Source organism: Volvox carteri (assembly GCF_000143455.1).
Source record: "Volvox carteri f. nagariensis unplaced genomic scaffold VOLCAscaffold_35, whole genome shotgun sequence".
Taxonomy (NCBI): Eukaryota; Viridiplantae; Chlorophyta; class Chlorophyceae; order Chlamydomonadales; family Volvocaceae; genus Volvox; species Volvox carteri.
Genome location: NW_003307578.1, coordinates 1,382,219 through 1,404,917, shown reverse-complemented (window position 1 = coordinate 1,404,917; position 22,699 = coordinate 1,382,219). Strand labels below are relative to the sequence as shown.

Sequence of the window (22,699 nt, the reverse complement as noted above, 5' to 3'; positions counted from 1 at the left end):
CCGTATAAGCACATCAGCAGTAAATGCATGGGCAGTCGAGTTAATGGCTAAGGACAGAAGCACCGAGCCAATGGATGGTTTCGGAGAGAGTTTCCAGGATTGCATTCCGCGCCGCTAAGTTAGGTACGCCGCTCGAAGGGTAACTTCCAGCAGAGAAAATATGCCTTCCTAGAGAGATGGGGCTGGATTATGACCACCGTGGGATGAGCACCAGGGACAGCCGTAGTCTGGTGCGGCGTGATATGGTAGTGCCAGATCTAGCACCACCAAAACTCACGCTTGGTACGCTTTACGACACCCAAGCGACACAACAGCTTTCCAAGCCGAAGGCAGGAAATATCGGCTTCCGTTGGAGCGGACCGCCTTATTGATATATACGTGTGTGTTTATATATACGTACGAGCAATCCACTGAGAAGCCGGCTAGGGTGACTTGATGAGGGTGCCCCGAAATACCGGGGAAGGCAGGGTCTGCTAGGTTGCGGCCGCAGGGTGAAGACATGACCCCCCTGTCCCACATATCAATTACACGCATGGGGACAAGCTTGCAGCGAGACGTTCAGGAGGAGCGCGAGTGGATGGATGGACCTCCGGATAACACGTTCCGATGATAGGGGAGGGTCTAAGGACCCCAATCCTACATGCAACAGTGAAGCCACAACCGCGTCGATCCCCAAGACACCCACACCCACACCAACGCCCGCACAGCCCCCCTGCCTCCCACGACTTCGGAGCTCACTCCATTTCCCGCTGGGTTCACTGGCTGCCATTTCCTAAACCCTCCCGCGCTCTCTCACCCTCAACGTGATGACCATCCTCAGAAGGTCCACGAAATTGTTAGTCTTGAGCAGTCCTTCCAGCTGGGCATTGTCGATGAAGTTGTCCACCACTACCGCAATAACCAGGTTGAGCATGATGAATATGGCAACGAGCACGAAGCTATGTACAGTGGGCACGTGGGCAACAGCGTGGCAATCGTAAGCTGGAGAATATGAAAACTATGGTCGGGGGGGGGGGTCGCCATGAAGGGTGGGTGGAGGGGAGGTCTTAGGAGGTTGTTGAGCCGTTGAAGGGCCCGAAGCTATGCAAGCGCGAGGTTGGCAAACTGGGTTTGGGTGGGTGTGGGTGGATGTATGGGAACGTGTTGTCGAGGGGTTGTCGAGGGACGTTTTGAGGCGTTCTTCATGTGAGACATAAGCTGTGGTGCTTCCAGGCCCTGAGGCACGCGGAATTGCCACCTGACTTGCAAGCCCACACGCTCAGTACAGATACACGATGCATACACGCCGGCTCTACACATACCTCCAGATGCACAGTCCTAATTCACATGCAAAAGTGTCTGCACGAGCATACACACACAGCGACTACCTCTTCTGTTGCTACTGTCGTACTACATCATTGCTTATCCACGATCGAAAGGCAACTAACGAACCGTACCGCAACCTCAGCGCTTCCGGGGAAGGGTTCCCAGCTTGTGTTGCCAGGACATTCTGCCTATCTGTTGCATGGCACATATCCTGACCACATAGCCCCCTGCTTATCTGCTAGCGTAGCCGAGGCTTAGACCCTTCGCTTCATAAAATTACGTCTCGCTTCTTTGTAGCCCCAATGAGTGGTGTGTGTAGCTCGTATCCGCCCACAACAGCCGCCGCCTACTGGTTGGACATCGCTGTGCTAGTTTGGTAATTACCTGCCACTGGAATCTGCAGTTAACCCCCACAACCTCTCGGAACTAGCTTTGGGCTCCGTTTCTTTCGGTTGGTCTACAGATTCATACGTAAGAGCTGGTGACATTGGATCGTTGTTAATGCTTGCTTCTTGCGGCTCCCTTGGTTCAGAGAAGCACATATGTGTGATAGCATCGACGGAGCTCAACTTCTCTCTAGATGCACAGACATGCTGTCCTTCACGAGTGTCAGGGTCTTCAAAACAGCGTCAACGCCTGCTCCTTCCCAACACGTAACCACCTGCAGAAGAACATCGCTGCCGCAAGCGCCGATGGCCCCGTGTCGCACTGGTACTGGTTGGCGTTACAGTTCATTCCGGTCGCCATCAGGTCGCCCCAGCCATCCCCAGTGAACAAACGGAACTGGGTAGCCATGGCGGCACCGATGTTGTTGTAGGTGGCCTGCACATTACCAACGCGAGAGGTACTTGGTGGTTGTGCTCGTGGGGGTTGGGGTGGGGTTGAGCGGGGAGAAACAAACCGTGGAGGGGTCAGAGTAAGGGAAGAGAAGGAAAGGAAACAGAAAATGTGCAACCAGAAATCTGGACCAGGACAACATAGCCCGTCTGCGAGCTTAACCCCGGGGTGTTTAAGGATTTACGGCGGCGAAAGTGGAGGCAGTACGGGAAGGCAGTACGGGAAAGGGCATGGCATTGCTAATTGTCTTGGGGCTGACTGACATATTGCATCGTTCCTTCCCTCACCGCTCTGCATGCCAGCACAGCCACACGCGGCCCAATCCAACCATTTTCCATGATCACGTTCCACGGGCCCCTGCCCAAGGCCCCCGGTGCCCCCGGCAACCCGTTGCTCACATGTGATCCGGGCTGGTCGAATGCGCTGCCATAATTGCCGTACATGTTCATCCCTATAACAGCGTATATGTACATGATGAGCAGCAGCAGTGACCCCACATTGGCTATGGCAGGAGAGGAGGAGATGAGCGTATTAAAGAGGGTACGCAGACCGCGCGCGCTCTTGATCAACTTGAACATGCGGAATACCCTGAGGCAGCGTGTGGAGGCGGGGGCCACGGGAGGGCGCATGGGGCGTTGTATAGAGTCGCAGGAGGAAAACGAGGCGAGCAACCCACCATGCACCACATGACTCCAAGCCCTCGTGCTGTGATCAGTGAATGTATCCTAACCTGGCTAACCGGCGCCAAACCTAGCTCTGCAGCTCAGCCAATGTTGCTCAACTTTGTTGCATGATATCCCCCTCTCTACCGCTCTCCATTTGCCCTTGTGCTCTGTTTCATCGCTCCCCCAGGTGGCAGCGCGGCTGCCACTTGCCACTCCCCTTTGCATAATAGCTATTGTACATTATGGCACATATAACCATACAAACACGTGCTAAAGCGCATTCCTCGCATCTCGAGAGGCTCTTCCGGAGACCGGCTACTACAAATGATGCCCAAAGCCTAGGATCACCTTATCGAGCCTTGCTGACTGCAGTGAGGCTGCATGAGTATACAAAAACAAAGTTCACGGTCCTAAGAACCATGTATTTATAAGCAGCCTCTGTGCCTGAAAGACGGCTAGGGGCATGTGAGGCAGCACATGGTCTGTCACCCCCTGCCCAAGGGAAGGCGGAGATAGGCACAGGATAGTATCATAGCCATGCGGGGCCCAGATGGTTACCTGTCATCCAGTACGGCACACACTACCATTACGAAGACGCCCTAACGCGCACTCCCAGGATCCCAAAAAGCCTTTTCGGCGGCCAGCTGCTTTATCGGGTCATTATATCTACCAGTAGTTAATACCTGTCCTCGTTAAATGCTCACTCGGGCAGTGGCAATTAAGCCGTGTTTAGGTCGCCGCCCGGAGTTTAGTACACCTAGATGCTGGATCCTCCCGCTCTCACTCCCCGCTCTCTCTACCCATCTTGCTCACCTCAACAGTCGCAGCACTGTCACAAATCCCGTTGCTGCGCTCATGGGTGTGAATGTGGACATGATGTCCGGGATTGACACGGCGATGATGAACAGGTCCAGCTTGTTCCAATGGTCCTGGGGACCCGGGGCCGGTGAAGGGGGCGGATGAATGAGGAAGCCGGCGGGGTCCCGACAGGCGGGAGGCAGATGCATCTTCATTCGCTTCTTCGACAACGTGGCCCCTCATCTATTTTGCCTTCTTTGTTTCTCTACCCTTGCTTCCCAAGCCAGACAACACCTCTTGACTGGCCAGCCTGTTGTTCCCACCGTAGCTGCTCGCCTCCATGCATCTACAACTACCCTGACGGCCCATCCTCGTGCCGGGTTCTTGTGGCTTGGTCACAATACTTAGGTCTTCGTTGTCTTACTTCCCCGAAGGGGGACGAAGGGGGACAACAAACATAAGTGAACTTCGGCATATACAACGATCCGGCCTAAGGCAGTGGGAGACATCCAGCACGGTTCCCTGCTTCACCCACCCTGATGTACTTCCTGGGGCCCAGCGCAACCATTTTGAACCAGGCCTCCACCGCAAAACCACACGTGCAAGCCACGTTGACCAGCCCCAGAGCCACGTCGTACGCCCGCGGAGTATTGTCGTACACCGCCGCCATGGCCACAATGTTGATGACGATGTTGGCAGTCACGGCGGCATCGAAGCGCGGGTGGGAAGCTATCTGGAAAGAGGACAAGCGGATCCATAAGAAGTTGCAGAGCACCTCGTAAAAAATGTGCAGTTTACTCCAGGACCATTAAGCCCAGCATATACGAAGGGAGACCAGCGATGTACGGATTGGGATTAGCTGCTAGTCACCAAGCAATTTATTTTCGCAGGTATGCCTCCGCCTGCGGGCCCTATTCGTGTTGGCAGTGTCCCCAAACCGTCCACCGGCACATATGTCAGGAATCAAGCCTTACGGTGCACATCTTGGGCTCCTCACTAACCGTGGCGGCACACTTTCCCCGGGCCGGTGGGGGACGAGCCGGTGGGGGACTGAGACCCTACTGGAAAGCTGGGCTGTCCAAGCTGCCGGCCCAAGCCATTTGTGTCCCGACCCGGATTCAAACCGATCAGGTGCCCTCTGGAGTATCGCGCAAGCTACGTAGGGGTTTTAGGGTTGGTATGGCCTATCCAGGACATAAGGCATGCAGTTGGCTAGGATCCCCGGGACAGAGAAGGGGTTGAGGGGTGTGTGTGTATGTATGTTTGTAGGGCGGCGGTCCAGATCCCCACGAAAGTGGGGAACAGATAAAAATAAAAAAGTGTCAGACCTGGGTATAGACAAGGGATTATACAGGGCAGAGCGAAAACGTACGGACTAAACAAAAACCGTTTCAACCACGGATATCCAAGCCTCACATCCGCAGTAACGCATGGGTTAGGGGGGAAAAGCACAAGTGAATGTGAAGGAATTGGTCAGCAGATGAGGCAGAGGGGCAGCGGATGAGCCAGTGCTCCCGAAGGGAGGTGCGTCGGTGGTGGTGATGTTGAAACGTCTGAGGGTGCCCCCCTTCCGCTACCTTCCAGCAGAACCTCCTGAGCCGGGAGGCCTCTGGTGGGCAGCCCCCTTTCCACAGGTCCTTGCCGTTGCGTTCAAACTGAAAGATTCGGATGTACTCCTTGGCCTGCGAGGAACGGCCGGTGGGATGAGGGCAAGGCCAATCTTCCCTTAGCAGGGAGAAGAGACATGAGGAGAAGAGACGGCATGTCCTTGTTTAAAGGAGCCTTGAAGTTTTGCTGCTTTAGTGTCGGTGCTTGGCCCTTCTTCCTCTGTATGCCATGGCTACGGTAAATTCACATGTACACACAAGCGATGACCTTTGCTTGGCCTGGCTGGGTCTGCCGTATGAATGGGCCTTTATCAACACATACCGGGTTTTTGCGGTCTGGCCCCTGGGGGCAGGTCAGTGCCAGGCCCGATTACGCACAGTATGACGTGTGAAACAGGGGGATATATCTTCACCCGTGGCAGCTACCATGCGAAACCTGCCTTTCCCGGTATTTCGGGGCACCCCCATCCAGTCACCCTAGTCAACTTCTTAGTGGATCGCTCAGGTTCCGCACCCACCACCAGCATCCAACGGAATCTGCCGGGTCGACAGCGCCCCAACTCCATTCCTGGTCGGCTCGCAGGTTAAATTTATCCCAGGTCACCACCGTCCATCAACTAGGGCGCAAAACCTTCCGCCATCGGAAGGAATTTCGACCCTAACAGGTCTCGATCCCGGGATCTCCCGGGGGCAATGGTCGCGCGTTATCAGTAGAGCCTAACCTAACATGTTACACGCACAGTATGACGTACATGTGTGCGAGCCGATACCCGCACGGAGGCGGGTCGATTCGGCAACTCTCTTTCTTCCGAGCAATACACGCACCCCGTGTGGTGCTGGTTGGTATGACCAGAGCGGGCCCAACGACCTGAGGGCTCAAACGCCGATACGTGCCTAGCCTTACAGCCAAACATGTTTGTTTCACTAATGCGTTTTGTCCTTATGTCCTCACCTTGCTGCCCTTCCATTCCACTATGCGAGCGCTGGGCGTCAACAGAACACCGTACCATGTATTCGGCTTGGGCCCTGTCGGAATCTGTCTGTAGCAGCTGGCCGCTGAAAAGGCCTCTACATATGCTGGCGGGGCGCCTTAGCGTGTAGTCATCGACGAAATGTGTAGCGTACTATCTACAGCTACTAAAGAATTCCTTTTCACCTTCGTGGCCACATTGCCTAACCTAGCACGCCGCGGAAATAACACACACAGGGGCGTACACACCTGCTTGCTGACCAGCAGATCCCCCTCCTCCGCCACAATGCGCGCGTAGTGGTCGATAATGACTGACACCAGCAGGTTCACCAGGAAGAACGACCCCAGGAAAATGAACGCCAACACATATAGGCCCATGTAGGGGGCGTGGTTCTCCTGGAAGGAGGTGGACATACATAAGGGTGTACTGCTGTGTCAATATGCGAGAGACTGCAACTTTATGAGCGGGTGTTGGAAGTGGGATAGCGCAGAGATGCAGATGGAGGTGCGGATAGTTGCAGCGGTCATACTATCGATAAACAAATGACACCTAAGTCCTGGATTGAAGTGGTGTGCAACTTTAAGCTCAAGATTTAGATAAAACAGCGCCTCAAGTAGCGTAACTCTGCGCTAATGCCTCCTCTTGCTTGCCGCCTGCCTGCTGACGTAAAGAGATATTTCTACTTGCTTTCAACTCCAGGAGGAGCCCTCCTTTCCCTTTTACCCAACCCAAACCTCCCCGGAACCTCTCACACAGACCCAACCCCCCACGTCCCCGCCACACGCACAACCGCACCCACCTGCGGCACCTGGTCCACACCCACAGCATCCATGCAACTGCGAGCAACCTGCGGGCGGGATACCCCGGAACAAACCAACACATCGACACATATGGGGGGTACAGCCGAGGGTCAAACAGGATAGAAGTGGAGGCTATGGCACCACGACGGACAGGATGGCAGGGGGCTGGGACACATCTCAAAACAAGTTGACACAAAGTAAAACACATCCTTTCAGGGAAAAGCCGCGTCGCCGTCAGCACTCCAGGAACGCTTTGACCTGCATGCAATAGCCTATGAAGCCGCGCTGCATAAAAATGGGGTATTTTCTTTTCTTTACGTGCACATCCACACCGCCAGAAGCAACGGGAACACCGCCCGTCAGTTCCAGCTACTTTCACTTCGCGCACCACTGACACAAACACACTCCTCCCCAAGCTCACCACCCACAAAGCCCCCCCTCCTGAGCCTCAAGCTGGGGGCCCCCCTACCAACCCCCCCTCCAAGCCTCTCCCCCCTTCCCCCTCACTCCTCACCATCCCCCCCTCCAAGCCTCTCCCCCCCTTCCCCTCACCCCCCACTTCCCCCAGCGCTCACCTCCATGTAGCCGTCCAGAGTGACCACAGTGAACAGGGTCAGCAAGGCCGAGCCCAGGTGGTCGAAGTTGCGCATAGGAGGTCCCCACCACCTCACCGCCTCGGCCCCCGCCTCGGGGCACAGGTCGTAGTCGCCGCACACGTAGGTCACACCTTGGATGCACTGCGCTCCGGAACGGGGCAAACCGGGTGCGCCTTAGAGCGCTGACAACGGCGGAGAAAGGGTTTGGAGAAGAGCGGAACCACTGACTTGATAAGCATGATGACAAAACCCCGCCAAACGAACAGAACATAACTTCCCAAATTTGGGACGAGAGTGGAAAGGGCGATGGCAGAAGGGCGCATAAGGAAAGTAAGGGCAACTGCATGCATGGAAAGGAGGTGGGTGGGTCAGGCCTTATCCACATCGGGGATTTGGAGCGCAGCTGTTTTGCCATGGAAATACGGGACGAATGGGCCGGGCGGTGTAAGGAGAGGCGAGGCGATATGAGGCGACATGGCCACAGTGCATATGCAGAGGACCGGGGTAGAGGTCATGATCCTGCAATGCAAGTTTCTAAGATGTTGAGGTGCCGTGTTTCATTTGACTGTCTGTCAGTCCGTATGTCTGCGTGTTCATCTGTCTACCTGCCTGTTACATGTAAACCCAACTTGTCTTTTCGCGATTATGTGCGGTCGCCACTAACACCAACACCAACACCAACACCAACACCAACACCAACACCAACACCAACACCAACACCAACACCAACACCAACACCAACACCAACACCAACACCAACACCAACACCAACACCAACACCAACACCAACACCAACACCAACACCAACACCAACACCAACACCAACACCAACACCAACACCAACACCAACACCAACACCAACACCAACACCAACACCAACACCAACACCAACACCAACACCAACACCAACACCAACACCAACACCAACACTAACAACACACCTCCTTGGTTTCCTTTTTTGGGCGGGGCCCCAGCGCGAAGCGCCCAGGGGGGCCCCGACCTGTAGGATTGCCCATGTCCGTGTGTGTGTGTGTGCGTGTGTTCGTGTGTGTGTAACGGACCAAACATAATATCTCGGCCGGCTGAAACGCGCTATAGGTACTATACAGCATTCTCTATTGCAAGGTATCTCGCATGTAGCTAACAAAGACCGTATGAGCACAAACAAGTTTAGCTGCCTCCATTCACCGACCTCAAAAGTCACATCAACGCCTCTCGCGCTAAATTTCAGCCCGAAAGGTACCGCGTGTAACAAAGCAAAGGCGTAACCCGGGATGCTCAGTTGGGCCTTGCGTCGTTACACCGCGTCATCTCATAATGGAATTCTGAGATGACGGCGTATGATAACTCGAACACCCAGCTTGTGTTACCATTTGCCGGCATGGGCAATCCGACTTGCCACCAGCAGGCCAACATAATTTGCTTTCATTTCTCTATGAAATACACAAGCTGCTTGTTTGTACATATACTTTGGCCAATGCACGGGGCCTCCGAAGAGTTGCGGTGTGCCCCGCGGCTGTGGGACGGATCGGGGGGCGCTTCGGGGATAAACATCACAGACAGCACCGAAATTCACCCAGCTTTCGTTACCATTTGCCTGCACGGGCATTCCGACTTGCGGTCTGCCGCACTGTCCATGCGGCATGCATCTGGGATGGATGCGATTCGCGTGAAGCCCGCAGGCGGTGCTGACGATTCCGCCGGTGCAAGCTTAGCTCTCACACCATCAGCACTGCTGCAACAAAGCACATCTCCCACCGCGTTGACACTACCCATCAATTGTTACACGTGCCGCGCTAGCTACCGGCCTGTACGGATGCAGGGGGGCCCCGCCCTTTTTCCGGCTTCGAGGAAGCCGAAACCCGACTTGTCCTACCTGTTCCACCAGGCCCCCTAGCAGTCGCCAACCTCAACCCCAACCCCTCTGCTGGGGCTCAATGTGGTTGCCATTCGGAATCTACGTATTTCCGCTGCTTGCACTAAACCATACACGATACGGTAAATCCGCGCTTCTACAGCCCAGACCCCTACCCCTATCTCGCTCCCCGCTCCCTACCTGCGCACGGTTCATGACCCGTGTGCCGTTTATGACGGGCTGGCTGCACACCGACATCTTGCCTGAGAACAGCTGCACTCCCAGGATGCCGAACAGCCCAAACTGGAACACACCGAACAGCAGCACCTCGAATAGGTTGGGCAGGCTGCGAATGAGAGTCTCAACCACACGACGCATGCCGCGCAACCTACGGGCAATGGTTGTGCGTGGGAAGGCGAGAAAGGGAAACGGGACGCACATATAAGCAAGCAGCAGCCGGGGGTGGAGAGAGCGGAAAGAGACATTACCAGTTGGGGAGAGAGGGAGAGCGGGAGAAGGGAAGAGGGGGAGAGCGGGAGAGGGGAGAAGGGGAGAGGGGGGAAGGGGAAGGCAGTTGTGTGGATGTCCTTGGTCCACGTGGTGCTCGCTGTAAGCTTTCGCAGCGATGGTTGCGACAAGAGATGGGGACGCAACACGTGGAGAATAACTAGCAATCGTAGCACACGGTACGGCACAGTACGGCATATCCACACTCAAGCGCGCCCCTGTACAGCCGTAGGTGCCCCTGCGCAGGCCTAGACGCACCTGCGCATCAGTCGCAGTGGTCGCAGTGTGCGTACCAGCCGCACGCTCTTGAGCGCGCCATTGTTGTTCCCCCCTCCATCTGCACCCGCGTGTGTGGCGCCCAGCCCCAAGCTGAGCAGCGATGTGGCCACAATCACGAAGTCCAGTACATCCCAGCCGTTTCGTAGGTATGCATGAGGGTGCAGCACCAGCCCCTTGGCAGTTATCCTGACAACCATCTCTAAGGTGAACACAACCTGCGGAAAAGCAAGGGAAAGCTTTTAGTCACTTCACTTTTAGTCAATTCATTTTTAGTCGCCGCAGCATTTCCTCTCAGTCGCGATTGCTCCTCCTAGCGTGCGGTAACCGCCTGAAGTTACTCGCAGCTTCTGGCGGTTAAGATCCAAGATTCTTTCTAATCGCAGTTAAGGCATGCGCTCAAGACATGTAATTGCCCCTGTTGAAAAAACAAGCAGCTAGCAGAAAAACAGCTATTGCACCCACCCACCCTGACCCGTGTGATATGGTTGTTGTTACGGGAGAGAGGGGGGATTAATTCCCTGTACAGAATTGGGCGACCAGGGCCATCGCAAGAGGGCGGCCGACAGCGGGATGGCGTGGGGACTTGCGGACCTGTGCAGTGTCATGTAGCCGTACATACCGTGAAAATGAGATCCAAGATCGAGACTGCTCGGCCCAGCGGCGAGGACTCGTCCAGACGGGGGGAGTCGACGGCAAGGATGGCTGAGGAGGCCAAGATGACCGCCATGATGCCGTACTAGTAGTAATGTACGGAAAGCGCCATAAGAAACCAATGGAGGCCACGACATGGTCAGGGGTCTCAGTGTTGCGGCATCAAGATTAATGACTCTAGGGCTATTACAGCGAAGGGAATGTGGAGGGGCAGAAAGGGGATGTACGGCAAAAAAGGAGAGAAAGGGCGCAACGCCTGGCTGACTGTATTCCGTTGCCGCAGGGTCCGGTTGTTGGCCTGTTCTGGGGGAAAACTGTCGCGGAATAGGTCCGCAGCAGGCCACCGGGCCATCCGCCAATCCATCGCTTCTACCAGGTATTGGCAAATCCTACCCCTCCGCTTTCACAAGGGTAGTACTACTGGGCGCTGCCCCCCGTGCACTTCAGAGTAAGCCAAAGAAGGCTGACGCGACGCAGGTCCTATCTCCTTAGCCGAACTTTTCCTGCGGAGGCGTGTCTGGTCTCTTTTTCGGCCTTTAGCCTTTTGCGAGCGAGTGCCAGCTAGGACAGGCGTCCAGAACGCCGTTTCCAAAATCCAAATGCGAGCCGCCGATTATTACTCAAGTTTCCAACCAAAACGGGCTGAGCTTCCTTGACTGGTCGAAAGCGCAGTCTGGAACTCCGTACATTGGATTTGTGACAGTCGCGGAGGAAGAGAAGGCTGGCAACATTAGAACTGGTGCTGACGATTTCCTGGCCCCTCCCGAAATGGCTTCCCTTCTTGGCACGCATCCGGAACATCTGAAAGGGCAGGACTTAACACCCACAGCACCGACAATACGCGGTAATCGTCACGCAAACCAGCACTTAACCCTCCCTTCGCGGCGTCCGGACCCGGCTTCCGCTCTTCCTTATACGTCCCACCTCAACTTACATCGAACCAGGGGTGCAGGATAATGCTGGACGCGACCTGCCGTACACAGCTGTCGCCTTCGATGCAGCAAAACGCGGGATACTCCAGGTACGGTGCAGGGTCCCCCCAGGTGTTATAACCGTAGACCGACTCCATACCCTTGTTGCTGCTGCCACCGCTGCTGTCGTGGTCATCGACGCCGCCGCCGTCGCGGCCGTCATAGTGCCGATGGTCGGTGTGGCGAGGAGAACCGATTACCAATGCCGGCGGCCTAATTGCAGCTGCATTGGCCACGACGACACCGTCACCACCGGCAACACCACCACCGTCGTCGTCTTCCGCACCACCGCCGTCACCGCCAGCTACCTCCGTCGTCTTCACCTCCACATCTATCTCATTGGCGGCGCCGTCTCCGCTCACATTCCTCCGAACCGCCTCCGAACTGTCAGGTGAACGCAGGCCATCCATTTGGGAGGCGACGCCAAGACGGGACCGAACGGCGCCGCCGCCGTCCGTCCCTCCTCCAGCCGCACCCGTCAGCCGGCCAGAGGATGTCAGCACACGGGCGCTGCCACTGCCATTGCCACTGCCACCGTCACTTCCAACGCCGCCATCCTCCACCTCCAGAACAAGAGGCCGACCGGACTGGCGTTCCCGGCGGGAGCGGGAAGCGCTGATCAGCTGCAAGGGTGCTGCATAGCCGGAAGTGGCGGTGGGGGGGAGCGGGGCGGGAAAGCAAGAGGGTAAAGGGACGCACGTCAGCCTTCATACCGTGTTTAAGAAACCGCAGTCAGAAGGCCCGGGCTTCCAAGTCCTGCGGCTCAGTTGCGCAGCGCGCCTTGTTGCAGACAGCGGCAATGGCCATCAGCCGCAGCAGAGCGGGATGGAGTGCCCGCTCAACCCAAAAGCGCCCATAAGCGCCAAGGGCAGTCAGCAGCAACGTTAACGCAGACTGTCACTGCGCTTTCCGGCCACCGGCCCTCTCCAGAGCTGATTGAAACAAGAACACAGCTCTTCAACATTTGTACTGGAGATGCGAACGCCGGTGTCATCAGCCAGGGTGTCAGTAGCTTACAAAGTAACAAGTTACAAGTTGCAAGTGCCGCACGAGTGCGGGGGGGGTCCGTCAAAGCCGTCAGGCCATGGACTAGTAACGCACTGGGGGGCCGTAAGGATTCCATCGTCATGCGGACCCTTCCACCAACCTTGCGCGCAGGTACCGGGGCCTGGGATGTGTTTATCCTCCCTGCATATTCCATACCTAAACAACCCATAAACATGTCGCGCGCAACAACAGGTCGTATGACCGCAGGTTGTTCCAACACCGAAAGCAAAGGCGAAGACTGTACTGCACCGGCTCGAACACACCTAAGTCTTTATCTCTTCTTTATCATCCCGGCAAACCCCACCACACTCACCAAAGAGCGCCTGCTCCATCTCAGCGGCGTTGCATGGACCATGCGCACGAGCCCACGCCACGCTCCACTTCTCCACGCCGCCCGTTCCGTTGGCGCCGCTGCCGCCAACGACACCGGATCCAGAGAACCTAGTCGCCGCCGCCGCGGAGGCCGCGGCAAGGCGTTCCGCTCTGGAGCTGTGGTGGCGACTGGACGCGCTGTGCATGAGACGTCGCTGCGGCGGCGCCCGCCGCTCCGTCGGCGGCGGCGACCGTGGCAACGCTTGTAGCAGCAGCAGAGGCAGCGGCGGACGCCGCTGCTGCTGCGGCGGCGGCGTGCGCGCATCTGTGCCACTGATGACGGAATCCTCGCGTGCGGCAAGGGAGAGGGAGGGGCGCAAGCTCCTTCGCGAAACGCCCCGTACGCCACCTGCAGGGCGTCGCTCCATCGGCGAATCGGATCCCGCTAACGTCGCCGTGGCTGCCACTGCAGCCGCGGCGGCGGCGACAGATCGGCTGGCGCTACTGGCTGCGGCGCTGAAGGTTCGCAAAAAGCGTCGCTGCGGTATGCCAATGGTTGACGAAACCAGGGAGGGGGACACAGGTGCGCCAGCCGAGCCGGCGCCGGCATCAGCGTGAGGATCTGCATCGCCCGCCACGCCGAGTCGCCCGGCTGAGGCCGAGTCTGAGGCCGAGTCGCCCGGCGGCTGTGAAAACCGCGACTGCAGGCCCTCACACAGCGGTCCGGGCAGTGTCCGGAGCCCGACTTCACCGCCGCGTCCAACACTGTCGCAGCCGATGCGAATCCTGCTGACATGCCTGCATTGCCTGCACGCGGCGCATTCTCCGCCGACTTCAGCATCAGGACCAGGGCTGTCGCTGCTGCTGCGAAGTGAAGCCGGTGGGCGAGGGTACCGCACCTTCGCCAAAGGCCCACTACCGATGTCGACGCCATCACCATCTCCGTCGCTACAGGCTGTAGCAGCATCGACACGGTGTACGGACAGCCGGAACAAGGTTCGCAGGAGACGCTTTGCTGCACTGGCGCCGTTGGCCGTCCGTGGCTTGGCGACTACCGCACAAGTGTCACAGGTGCCGATACTGGAGCAATCGCCTCTGGCGGCGCTGCTGCCGCCACAGCCATGGACAGGACTAGCGGTAACGCCGCAGTAACCATGTGCCGGAAGGCAGACGTCCGCCGGGCGCCTCCCACCTGGGCCCATGACCCATGGGTCACCAATGCAGCTGCTGGAGCTTACTCCAACCACGCCCCCATCCGCAACAGCCGACAGCCCATAACCCTCCACTGCCTCAGCCACGGGACCGCGGACGCTAACTCGGTCCAACCCCTCCACCTTTCCAACCACAGCGGTACCTAGTCCGCCGCCGCAGCTGTTGCCTGGTAACCCACCAACGGGGGTCGCTTTCTCCGCAGCAGCAGCTGCTGCTCCATGTTGCATGGTTCCGATAACGGGCATCTCCTTGCTAAAGTAGGCGGGGTCGGCGCCAACAGCGTCAGGCCCACCAGCAACAGCTGGGAAATCATCCACCGGCGACACGATCTCCACCACCGTTGCCCGCAACCGCGATGACGGCGCCGCCTCCTGCTGCTTCCTTCTCCCAGGCTGCAATGCAAGCTCGTCCCTGACAATCGCCGCTGTCTGCGACGCCCTGACGAAGCCCGGCTCCGAGACCGCCTGAGCCAGGGTTGCCGCCTTGCCCAAAGACGCGCGCCGCAAAGAGGGTGCAGCGGCGGGCGGCACCATTGCACCGCTCGGCGATACGCCGCCAGTGCCGTCCCTTCCCGAACCCGCAACCACACCCGTTGCATCGCTGGGGTTGCTGCTGACCACACCGTCTGAGGGTGTTTGAGTCGACCGCCAGGTCGTCGTGCAGTTCTCGCTCCGACCTGACAGGCATTTGGTAAAGGGTGACAGCGCGGTCGCGGCGGAAGCCCTCGGCACCCTAGCTGCCCCCATCATTCCTGCAGGCGGCGGAGCCGGCAGCAGCGCACCGCCGGCAAGCAGCTCAGAGGCGACGCTGCACTCAGCCAACGTGCCTTCTGTCGGCAGCCCTACGCTCCATGTATCGTACTGGTGCGCCGAAACCGTCAAAGCAATGCTGCACGAGCCTCCTGATCCACCTGTGTTTGCACTGGGTGGCTGAGGTTGTACAGCGGTTGCAAGCCATGCGGGCGGGCCACCACGGGGCTTGGAGGTGTTAGCGTTGTGTCCCGGCGTTGGGATTCCTGTGTTGTAAATGCCTGAGCTTTGAGCTGCTGTGTTGACGTCATCTTGAGGCATTGCTGCCCCTGCGGCGGTGGTGGTGGCCGCAGCGGTAATGATGTCCGCGGCGGCAGGCTGCGCACGGTCGGTTGAGGACGGGATTCGCAACCGTCGCTCTAAGATACCGGTTATTTCGGTCGACTCTGATGCTGCCATCGGCACCAGTGGCCTCGCGGGCGATGAAGACGTTGCCGCGACGGGGCCGGCAACGGAATCCGGTGGCCCACAGCCGCTGTGCCATGGCTGGTGTCCATATGTGTCATCAGGGCTTGCAGTGCCTGAGCTCGAACCGTGCCGTGCGAGCGGATTACCATATACGCCAGTGAACATATGCATCGCATGGGCCTCCAAGTCCCCGCCGCTGTCGGCACGGGTAGTGGAGGCAACTCGTTGATCAACCCCTGGACCTCCTTCCTCACAATGCTCGAAGCACGGGTTCATGCTTGAAAAGGCGTGTGCATAGCCCGAGAGCCACTGCTCGACATCATCCCTACCGCCCGTAGCACAGCCGCCTTTTGTGCAGCCATTATCACAGCTACTATCGCTGCCGCGCCATGGAAATTGGCGGTACAGCAGGCCGTCATCACCCGAGACAGCAGCATCTGCAACCACTGCTGCCGGAGTAAGCGATGTCACAGCAAACGGTGACACGTCCCCACCAGCGGCATCAGCAATGCATCCGGCGCTCCCGCCGCCGGCATGCAGCTCCTCCATCGCCTTGGTGCCGACACCAGCCTCAGGTGTTGCACGCGGCAGACAATGACTTTCCACTCCCGTCCCGCTGACCTGGCCCGAGCAATCCCCGAGCGTAGTGACCTGGCCCGAGCAATCCGCGAGCGTAGTGACCTGGCCCGAGCAATGCATTCCGGCCGTCACCGGTGCCAGAGGCGAAGGCCGGACAACCGAAAGTTGCACCAACCCTAGCGACGCCGTTGCAGATGCCGGCCCAGGCAACTCAATGCTAACAGGGTTGACGCTCTCCTCCAACGAAGGCTCAGCAGCCGACGCTTGCACTGGCGCAGCCTGGTTTGGCGATGGCCCCTCTACCCCTACGCTGCGCATTTCCCGCATGGAAGCGCCTCCGAAGAGCGAATGCGCGGCATCCGTATGATGTAACTGAGATGAGTGTCTCGGTGATGCTGGCGGCGACGACAGCTGCTGCTGCTGCGGCGGCGGCGGCCGCGGCTGCAAGCTGGAGTTTGACTGCGACAACAGCAAAAGCATCCGTCGCGGCGGTGGCCCCGATGAGGATTGGGATGGCGACTGGGATTGGAGATGCCGCTGTGATTGCGATGTCGGCCTGGACTGCGCCGGCGGCAGCAAGCCGCCAAGGCTGCTTCCGCTGCTGTTCCGCGCACTGTTCGTTCTGCTGTACAGCTGGTGGCGAATCTGGGCCCTGAACCTCTGCTGCGAGAGCCCAGAATGTTGGCCCGCATTGACGTGTGCCATGGGCCGGTGCAGCCCGCTGCTGCTGCCCCCGCCGCTGCCAACGGCATTGACGCCACTGTCAACTTGAGTGAAGCTCATCTTAGGGGACTGCTGGGCCAAAGAGACGGCAGGGGCAGCAGCGGAGTTGTTCATGCCCAAAGAACCGTCAGAAGCAGCAGCGGCAACAGCAGCGACGGCAGAGAGGCGCGGCTGCGCAGCAGCGGCGCCCGGCGACAGCCTCGCAGCAGTGCCGTGCAGCAGCCCCACGGCTGGCACCCGGGTCTCCCCGCCTCCTGCTGTTGCCGCTCGGAATGCAGGTGCGGAGCGGTTGCGAGCAAGGAAGCGGCTGCCCGGCGGCGGCGGCGGGCCTGCCTGATGCCCTGGAGCACATGGCGAGCAAGAAAGGACACACAACGAACATGCGTGCGCACATGATCGCTTATGAGAGCGGTGGTGTGGGTGGGCTTGCGCCGGGACAACCCCTTCTTAAGCTGCCATCTGGCCGAACACACCGCGAAGCCGCAAACTCTGCCTGATGTTGCATGCCTTATGTTGCATGTCTGATGTTACATGCCTGCTGCTGCACGCCTAATGCTGCATGCCTAATGCTAGACCGAGGCCGTGGCCCTGGCCGTGGCGTGGCGTGGCGTGTGTTCTTACGGCAGTGCAGTCAACAAGAGAACATGGTCCTGGAAAGCTAGGAGTCTACAGACGTCCTGAGAGCTGCTGAAGGCACCAGGCGGCAGCCCCGGGAGGAAAAGCAAACTACTTGTTAGGGTTCCGCATCTCCCCTCCCTCGTTAAAGGCGCGCAGTGGTCGCCGGGACCGGGACCGGGACTAGCACGGTACGGGTACAAAGTCCAGGCGAATGAATGGCGATCTGAGCTTACAATGTTCCCAAGGCCCCCAGCCACCCACCCCAGCCGCACCTCCGTCTCCCTCCTCCGCCAGCCCCGTCCGGCTCACAACCGCACACTCGGACATCGGAGCTCCGTCTGACGCCGGTAAGCCGCCGCTGGTGCCATCGCCAGTGTCGGTGCGCCTGCCAGCTGAAGCGGCGACAGCAAACCTCGAGGGCCGCTGCGGCATGGCGCCTGCCGCCCCTACTGCAGGTAACGCCCCTGTCGCTCCATAGCCCGACGCGGCTACCAGCCAGTCCCCCTCCCTGTCACCACCGCCGTCAGTATCGCCACCCACGACCGCGTCGCCACCTTGGCGCTCCATGCTTCCATTCAGCAGCGCCAGATGCGACTGCAGTAGCCATTGCCGCAGCCGTTCCTGTGCCCAGGCGTCCTCCAGTCGGTGTTGGTGCTGCTGCATCATCCGTTGGTACCGCAGCAGCTTCTCCGAGCGCGGCAACAAGATGTCCCAAGAGTCCTCACGACTGGCCTGTAGGGCTGCAGGGCTCCGGCCCAGCCTGGTTCGATTATGCTGGGCTTGGTTATTGGGGTGATGATGGTGGTGATGAAGGCCAGAGGCGGCAACGCCGCCGCCGGCGCCACCGTAGCTGCTGTAGCATGCGCGCTGGCGAGGAGCCGTATACATGCCGGAGGCGCTGCGCCGTCCAGAGCCGCCGAAAGCGGCACCGTTGGGTGGCGACACCAGCGGCAGTGTTGCTGTGTCGCCGCGTCGAGAGCCACCCGGCGCAGATTGTCGTGGAGTGGGTGTTCCAGAGCTGTTAGTGACGGCGGCCAGCTTCCGTACGGCGTGCGCAAAGCGCTCCAATACCGTGGCGATGCTACCACTAGGCCTTTCCTGCAGTACGGCACTTAAAGGCGCGCTGGCGGATGTGCGCGGCGGCGTGGCAACGCCTCGGGTTGTCGTGCTATCGGGCCCTGGATTGCAGTACAACGGATTGCTGCTGCGGCCGCCTCCGCCATCAGCGTCGCCTCCGCCTCCGCCAAGGTTGCTGTTACCATCAGCCTCGGCCTCGGCCGCCACTGCCGCTGCCGCTGCGGCTGCTGCAAAGGGCGACGACGGTAGGCCCACACACCGTAAGGATCCCTTGGTGGTTCGAGGGGAGAGCTCCGCTGAATGTCCTAGGACCACCATATTGGGGTCAACGCCAGTAATGCCATACTCCAAGCAGCCGGTGTCACCGCTTGCCGTTGCGGCGCGGCCGTGGCCGTCGACAGCCCTGGCTGGCGTTGAGAAGATGGCACTAATCCGGCGAAGGCTGGAGGAGCCGGCGGAGGTACGGCACCGCTGCTGAGCCGTCGCGTCGGACGCGGTGGACTCCTCTGGCGGCGGCAGGGGTGACGGCGCCGTTGCCGCTGCTTCTGCCTCGTCGTTAACGGCCTGTGCCGCAGCGCTGCGGCGGAGGGTTGAGATGCGGTGCAGCCCGCCACCCAGCTGCACACTGCGGCGGTGTAGCCGCTGCGGGGAGGTGAAGCTGCTGTCCAAGCGCACCGAGTCAGGATCGAAGGAGACACGTGCGTCGAGCTCCTTCACAATAAACTCCACCTGCATTGGCGCGCATACGCGATGCTGATAGCGCGCCACAGCCGCCGTGGAAAGGAGCACAGCCAGCCCGAGGGCCCCCTAAGGTAAGCTGCAATACAATCATGTACCGCCAACCGCCGTTTTTTGTCCACGTCCAAATCTCATCCCATCCAGTTTCGGTGCTTCATCTTCCGATCCTTAGCCCACTCCATAACGTGCCCAAACGCGACGTGTGCATATTTACCTCGTCCGGGCCCATCCCATGTGTCACGCCAATCATGACCAGCCAGCGTTTCATGATCTTGACGCGCGCGGGGTCCAGCCGCTCCGAAACCCTTTCCACGATGCGCTGGTGCAGCGCGTTTGCGTTAGCGGTGGCGGCGGCGCCGCCGCCAGCACCGGCGGCGATGGTCGTGCTGTTCGATGCACCCTCGGCGCCGCCCCCTGCTGCACCGCCACGACGGCGCCGCCGCAGGGTTTGTGTTGGCTGCTGCCGCGAGTCGACGGTAGCAACGGAGGAGCGCGCCACTCCCGGGTTGTACGGCTCGCCATCGGTGTCCGTCGTGCCTCCAGACTCGGTCCCCAAATCCTCCTCCTCCTCCGCTTCCGCCTGGAGGGGTTGCAATGAATCCATTTCCTCGCCGCGCTTTCCCTCAAGACTCGACAACACAGCAACAAATAGGGACGACGACAAATAACAAGTATAGCAAGCAAGGAGCAGGGTTGGGACTAGCTGTCGATCCCGCAGTCCTGCCTTTCCTCAGATCCTTCAGATCCTTCAGATCCCACGCTGCAGAACCCTTGCGACTAAAGAGTAGTAAGGCCAGAGGAGGACCAAACGGCAGAGGATGGGACAAGCAGGGCGCTTCCTCTCGTGCACCCGCGTGCAGAATACACACACATGACGCCATACATACAAAACGCGAGACACGCACGTTGAAGGAAGTGATGAGGATGGCCAGGAACAGCGACAGCAAAACAAAGTTGCCGATGACCACCCACACTGCGAAGTACAGCACGGCGGCGTTGCCTGAGCCGCGCATGCCGTTCCACGCAATGCGCAGCCAGTCGTCGCCTGTGCGCGGATTGGAAGCGGCGAGCGGCCAGTGGCAAGGCGAGGAAGGACGCAAAGGCCACATATGGGCTTAAGAAACGCGCATGGGTAGGGATACAAAATTGCAGCAGTAATGCGAGAAACGAGCTAGGCCTGGCACATGTACGTGGGTGGGGGAAGTGGCGCAAGGATAAGAAGATGCAGCCGAAGTAAAGCAAGCTGTCGAAGTAAAGTAGCTCCGTCGTCCGGCAGTCCCTGGCTAGGGCCACGGTGTTGGAGCGTTGGCAAGACACGTAACGGAGAGGCGCGCGTAATGTACGGCACCTGCTTGCTGCAAATGGCCTAGCGTACGCAGCGTCAGTCCAACGAACTGGGGACATATAAACGGACGAACAGGCTGCTATACTGTGTTGTACTGTATTGTGCTACACTGCATCGGATAGTTTTTAGGTTTGTAATGCGACACTATGCTAAGGGGTATGATGCTGCATTCCCTTTCATTTTACTGATCCATCATGTTGCGATGCCTTGTACCCACAGGTGAGAATCTGGAACACCGTATAGCCGGCCTCCCAAAGCGTGTTAAAGTTGGATCGCGCGCTATCTGGATCGTCCGTGTTGGCCGCCGGCTGGAAGCTCCACAGCCCACCGAACTGGTGCAACCCGAGCACCGAAAAGATGAAGATGAAGAGCGAGGTCAGCAGCAGAAAATTCCCCAGCGCATAAAAGCCCTGTTGACGAACACAGGGCCGGGTGGGGCAGGTGCACAAGAAACATGGGAAGTGTAGACATGCGGATGATAACTACCGGCAGATGGCATGCCGTGCCCAATCCCTGGCGAGGTCATGGTCCATGGGTGAAGACATGCACTCCGTGAACACAAAACAACATGTACCGAGCCAAATGTAAACCCACCACCGTCGAATCACACGAACCCAATAAGAGACACGCACCCGCAGAACCATCTTAATCAGTCGGTGGAGGCTCTTGATGCGACGCAGCAGCTTTAGCGTCCGCAGGATGCGCAGCACGCGGAGAGTCCTAAGGGCCTGACGGGGCCAAAGGAAGGCGGAAGTAAGCCCATCAGGCCATAGCGGAAACCAACCGACGAAGTGGGTCTATGTGCGGTTAGCTGGAAGGTCTTGAATGCGCATCAAGAGACAAGGATGCGGAGCGGCTAGGCCACAGCTGGACAGGGAGGTTAATGCAGATTGGCTATTAAAGGGGACACATTTGCCAAACCTGGCACGGGCTGAAAAGGAGTCCAACGGCTAGGCGCTCGCGGCATGGTGCAGTGATTGGGTTGCAGCCCGCAGCGTCCCATAGTCCGGCGTTCTTCCCTAGCCTCCCGCCCCACAGTCCGGCGTTCTTCCCTAGCCTCCCCACCCCTCAAGGCAACGTTAACGCACCCCGTGTGATGCGGCCCTGGTGTGACGTGCCAACCAACTACCACCCACCTGTGTACCGGTCTTGCCTCCTCCCGTGGCCACCAGGATGAACTCCGCTATCGACACGCCCACCACCACACCGTCAAGGATGTCCCACGGGTCGGTCCAGTAGCGCAGGAAACCCACAGCCACGTGCTTGAGTACCAGCTCCACGATAAAGATGCAGGATAGAACTGGAGGGGAATCAGAAACGAAGACCACGAGACAATCGGGAGCAGCGTGGGGATTGGGACGTTGTGAAGGGACGCAAAGGTTGGCACAAAAAGGTGGAAGAGGGGTACACGCGCCCCACACCGGGGTGGGAACTGCAGGAACCAGTTGCTGCAAAGATGATGACGTCAAATCTGTTAAACACAAAGGCGGACCCGGTTGGTTGGAAGGTATGCGACAGGAAAGGATGAAGCAAAAGGTGGACGGGGCTGACGGGGCTGACGGGGCTGGTGTGCAACACCGCGAAACGGCAACCCCGCCAAAAGTCCCGCCTGCCCCCAAGCGCCGCCCGATGTCCCCCCCTCCACTTTCTTGGCCCTCATTCCTCACTGTTGTTGGTTATGTCGATCGCACGTCCCAAAGTGGGCCCGATGCCGTAATGATCCATCGCCAGTGCCACAGTGTTGATAACGATGAGGACTGTCATGGTCCGCGCGAAAGCCCCATGGTGCAGGACCGAGTATGTGCGTCGCCGCCACAGCGGCATCCGTACACGATGTAACGGCTGCATGTGGCGAAGCTTGAAGTCGTACACCCAAGCGCCCACCGCGCGCTTCAAGGCGCCGTACCGCTGCGCCGCAGCGGCAGCGGCAGCGACCAATGCAGCCGCTGCCCGCCCCGCGACGCTGCGAGGCGGCGCCGGGTGGGTCGA

At 58.9% G+C, this 22,699-nt stretch overlaps 2 protein-coding genes across 2 annotated transcripts; both read right to left on the bottom strand.

The window, feature by feature from the left end:
- Window positions 1-874: 874 nt before the first annotated feature.
- Window positions 875-2,696, bottom strand: VOLCADRAFT_47657 (uncharacterized protein; the record flags this gene model as incomplete). Its single annotated transcript, XM_002953264.1, has 3 exons — window positions 875-938; window positions 1,967-2,127; window positions 2,541-2,696. Coding segments are annotated over 3 exons (381 nt in total), but the record flags the coding sequence as incomplete, so codon positions are not given.
- Window positions 2,697-6,302: 3,606 nt separating this feature from the next.
- VOLCADRAFT_63518 (uncharacterized protein) lies at window positions 6,303-21,999 on the bottom strand (the record flags this gene model as incomplete). The annotated part of the gene is made up of 6 exons (XM_002953263.1): window positions 6,303-6,578; window positions 6,983-7,030; window positions 7,559-7,669; window positions 9,636-9,822; window positions 10,200-10,246; window positions 21,847-21,999. Coding segments are annotated over 6 exons (822 nt in total), but the record flags the coding sequence as incomplete, so codon positions are not given.
- Between the last annotated feature and the right edge of the window lie 700 nt (window positions 22,000-22,699).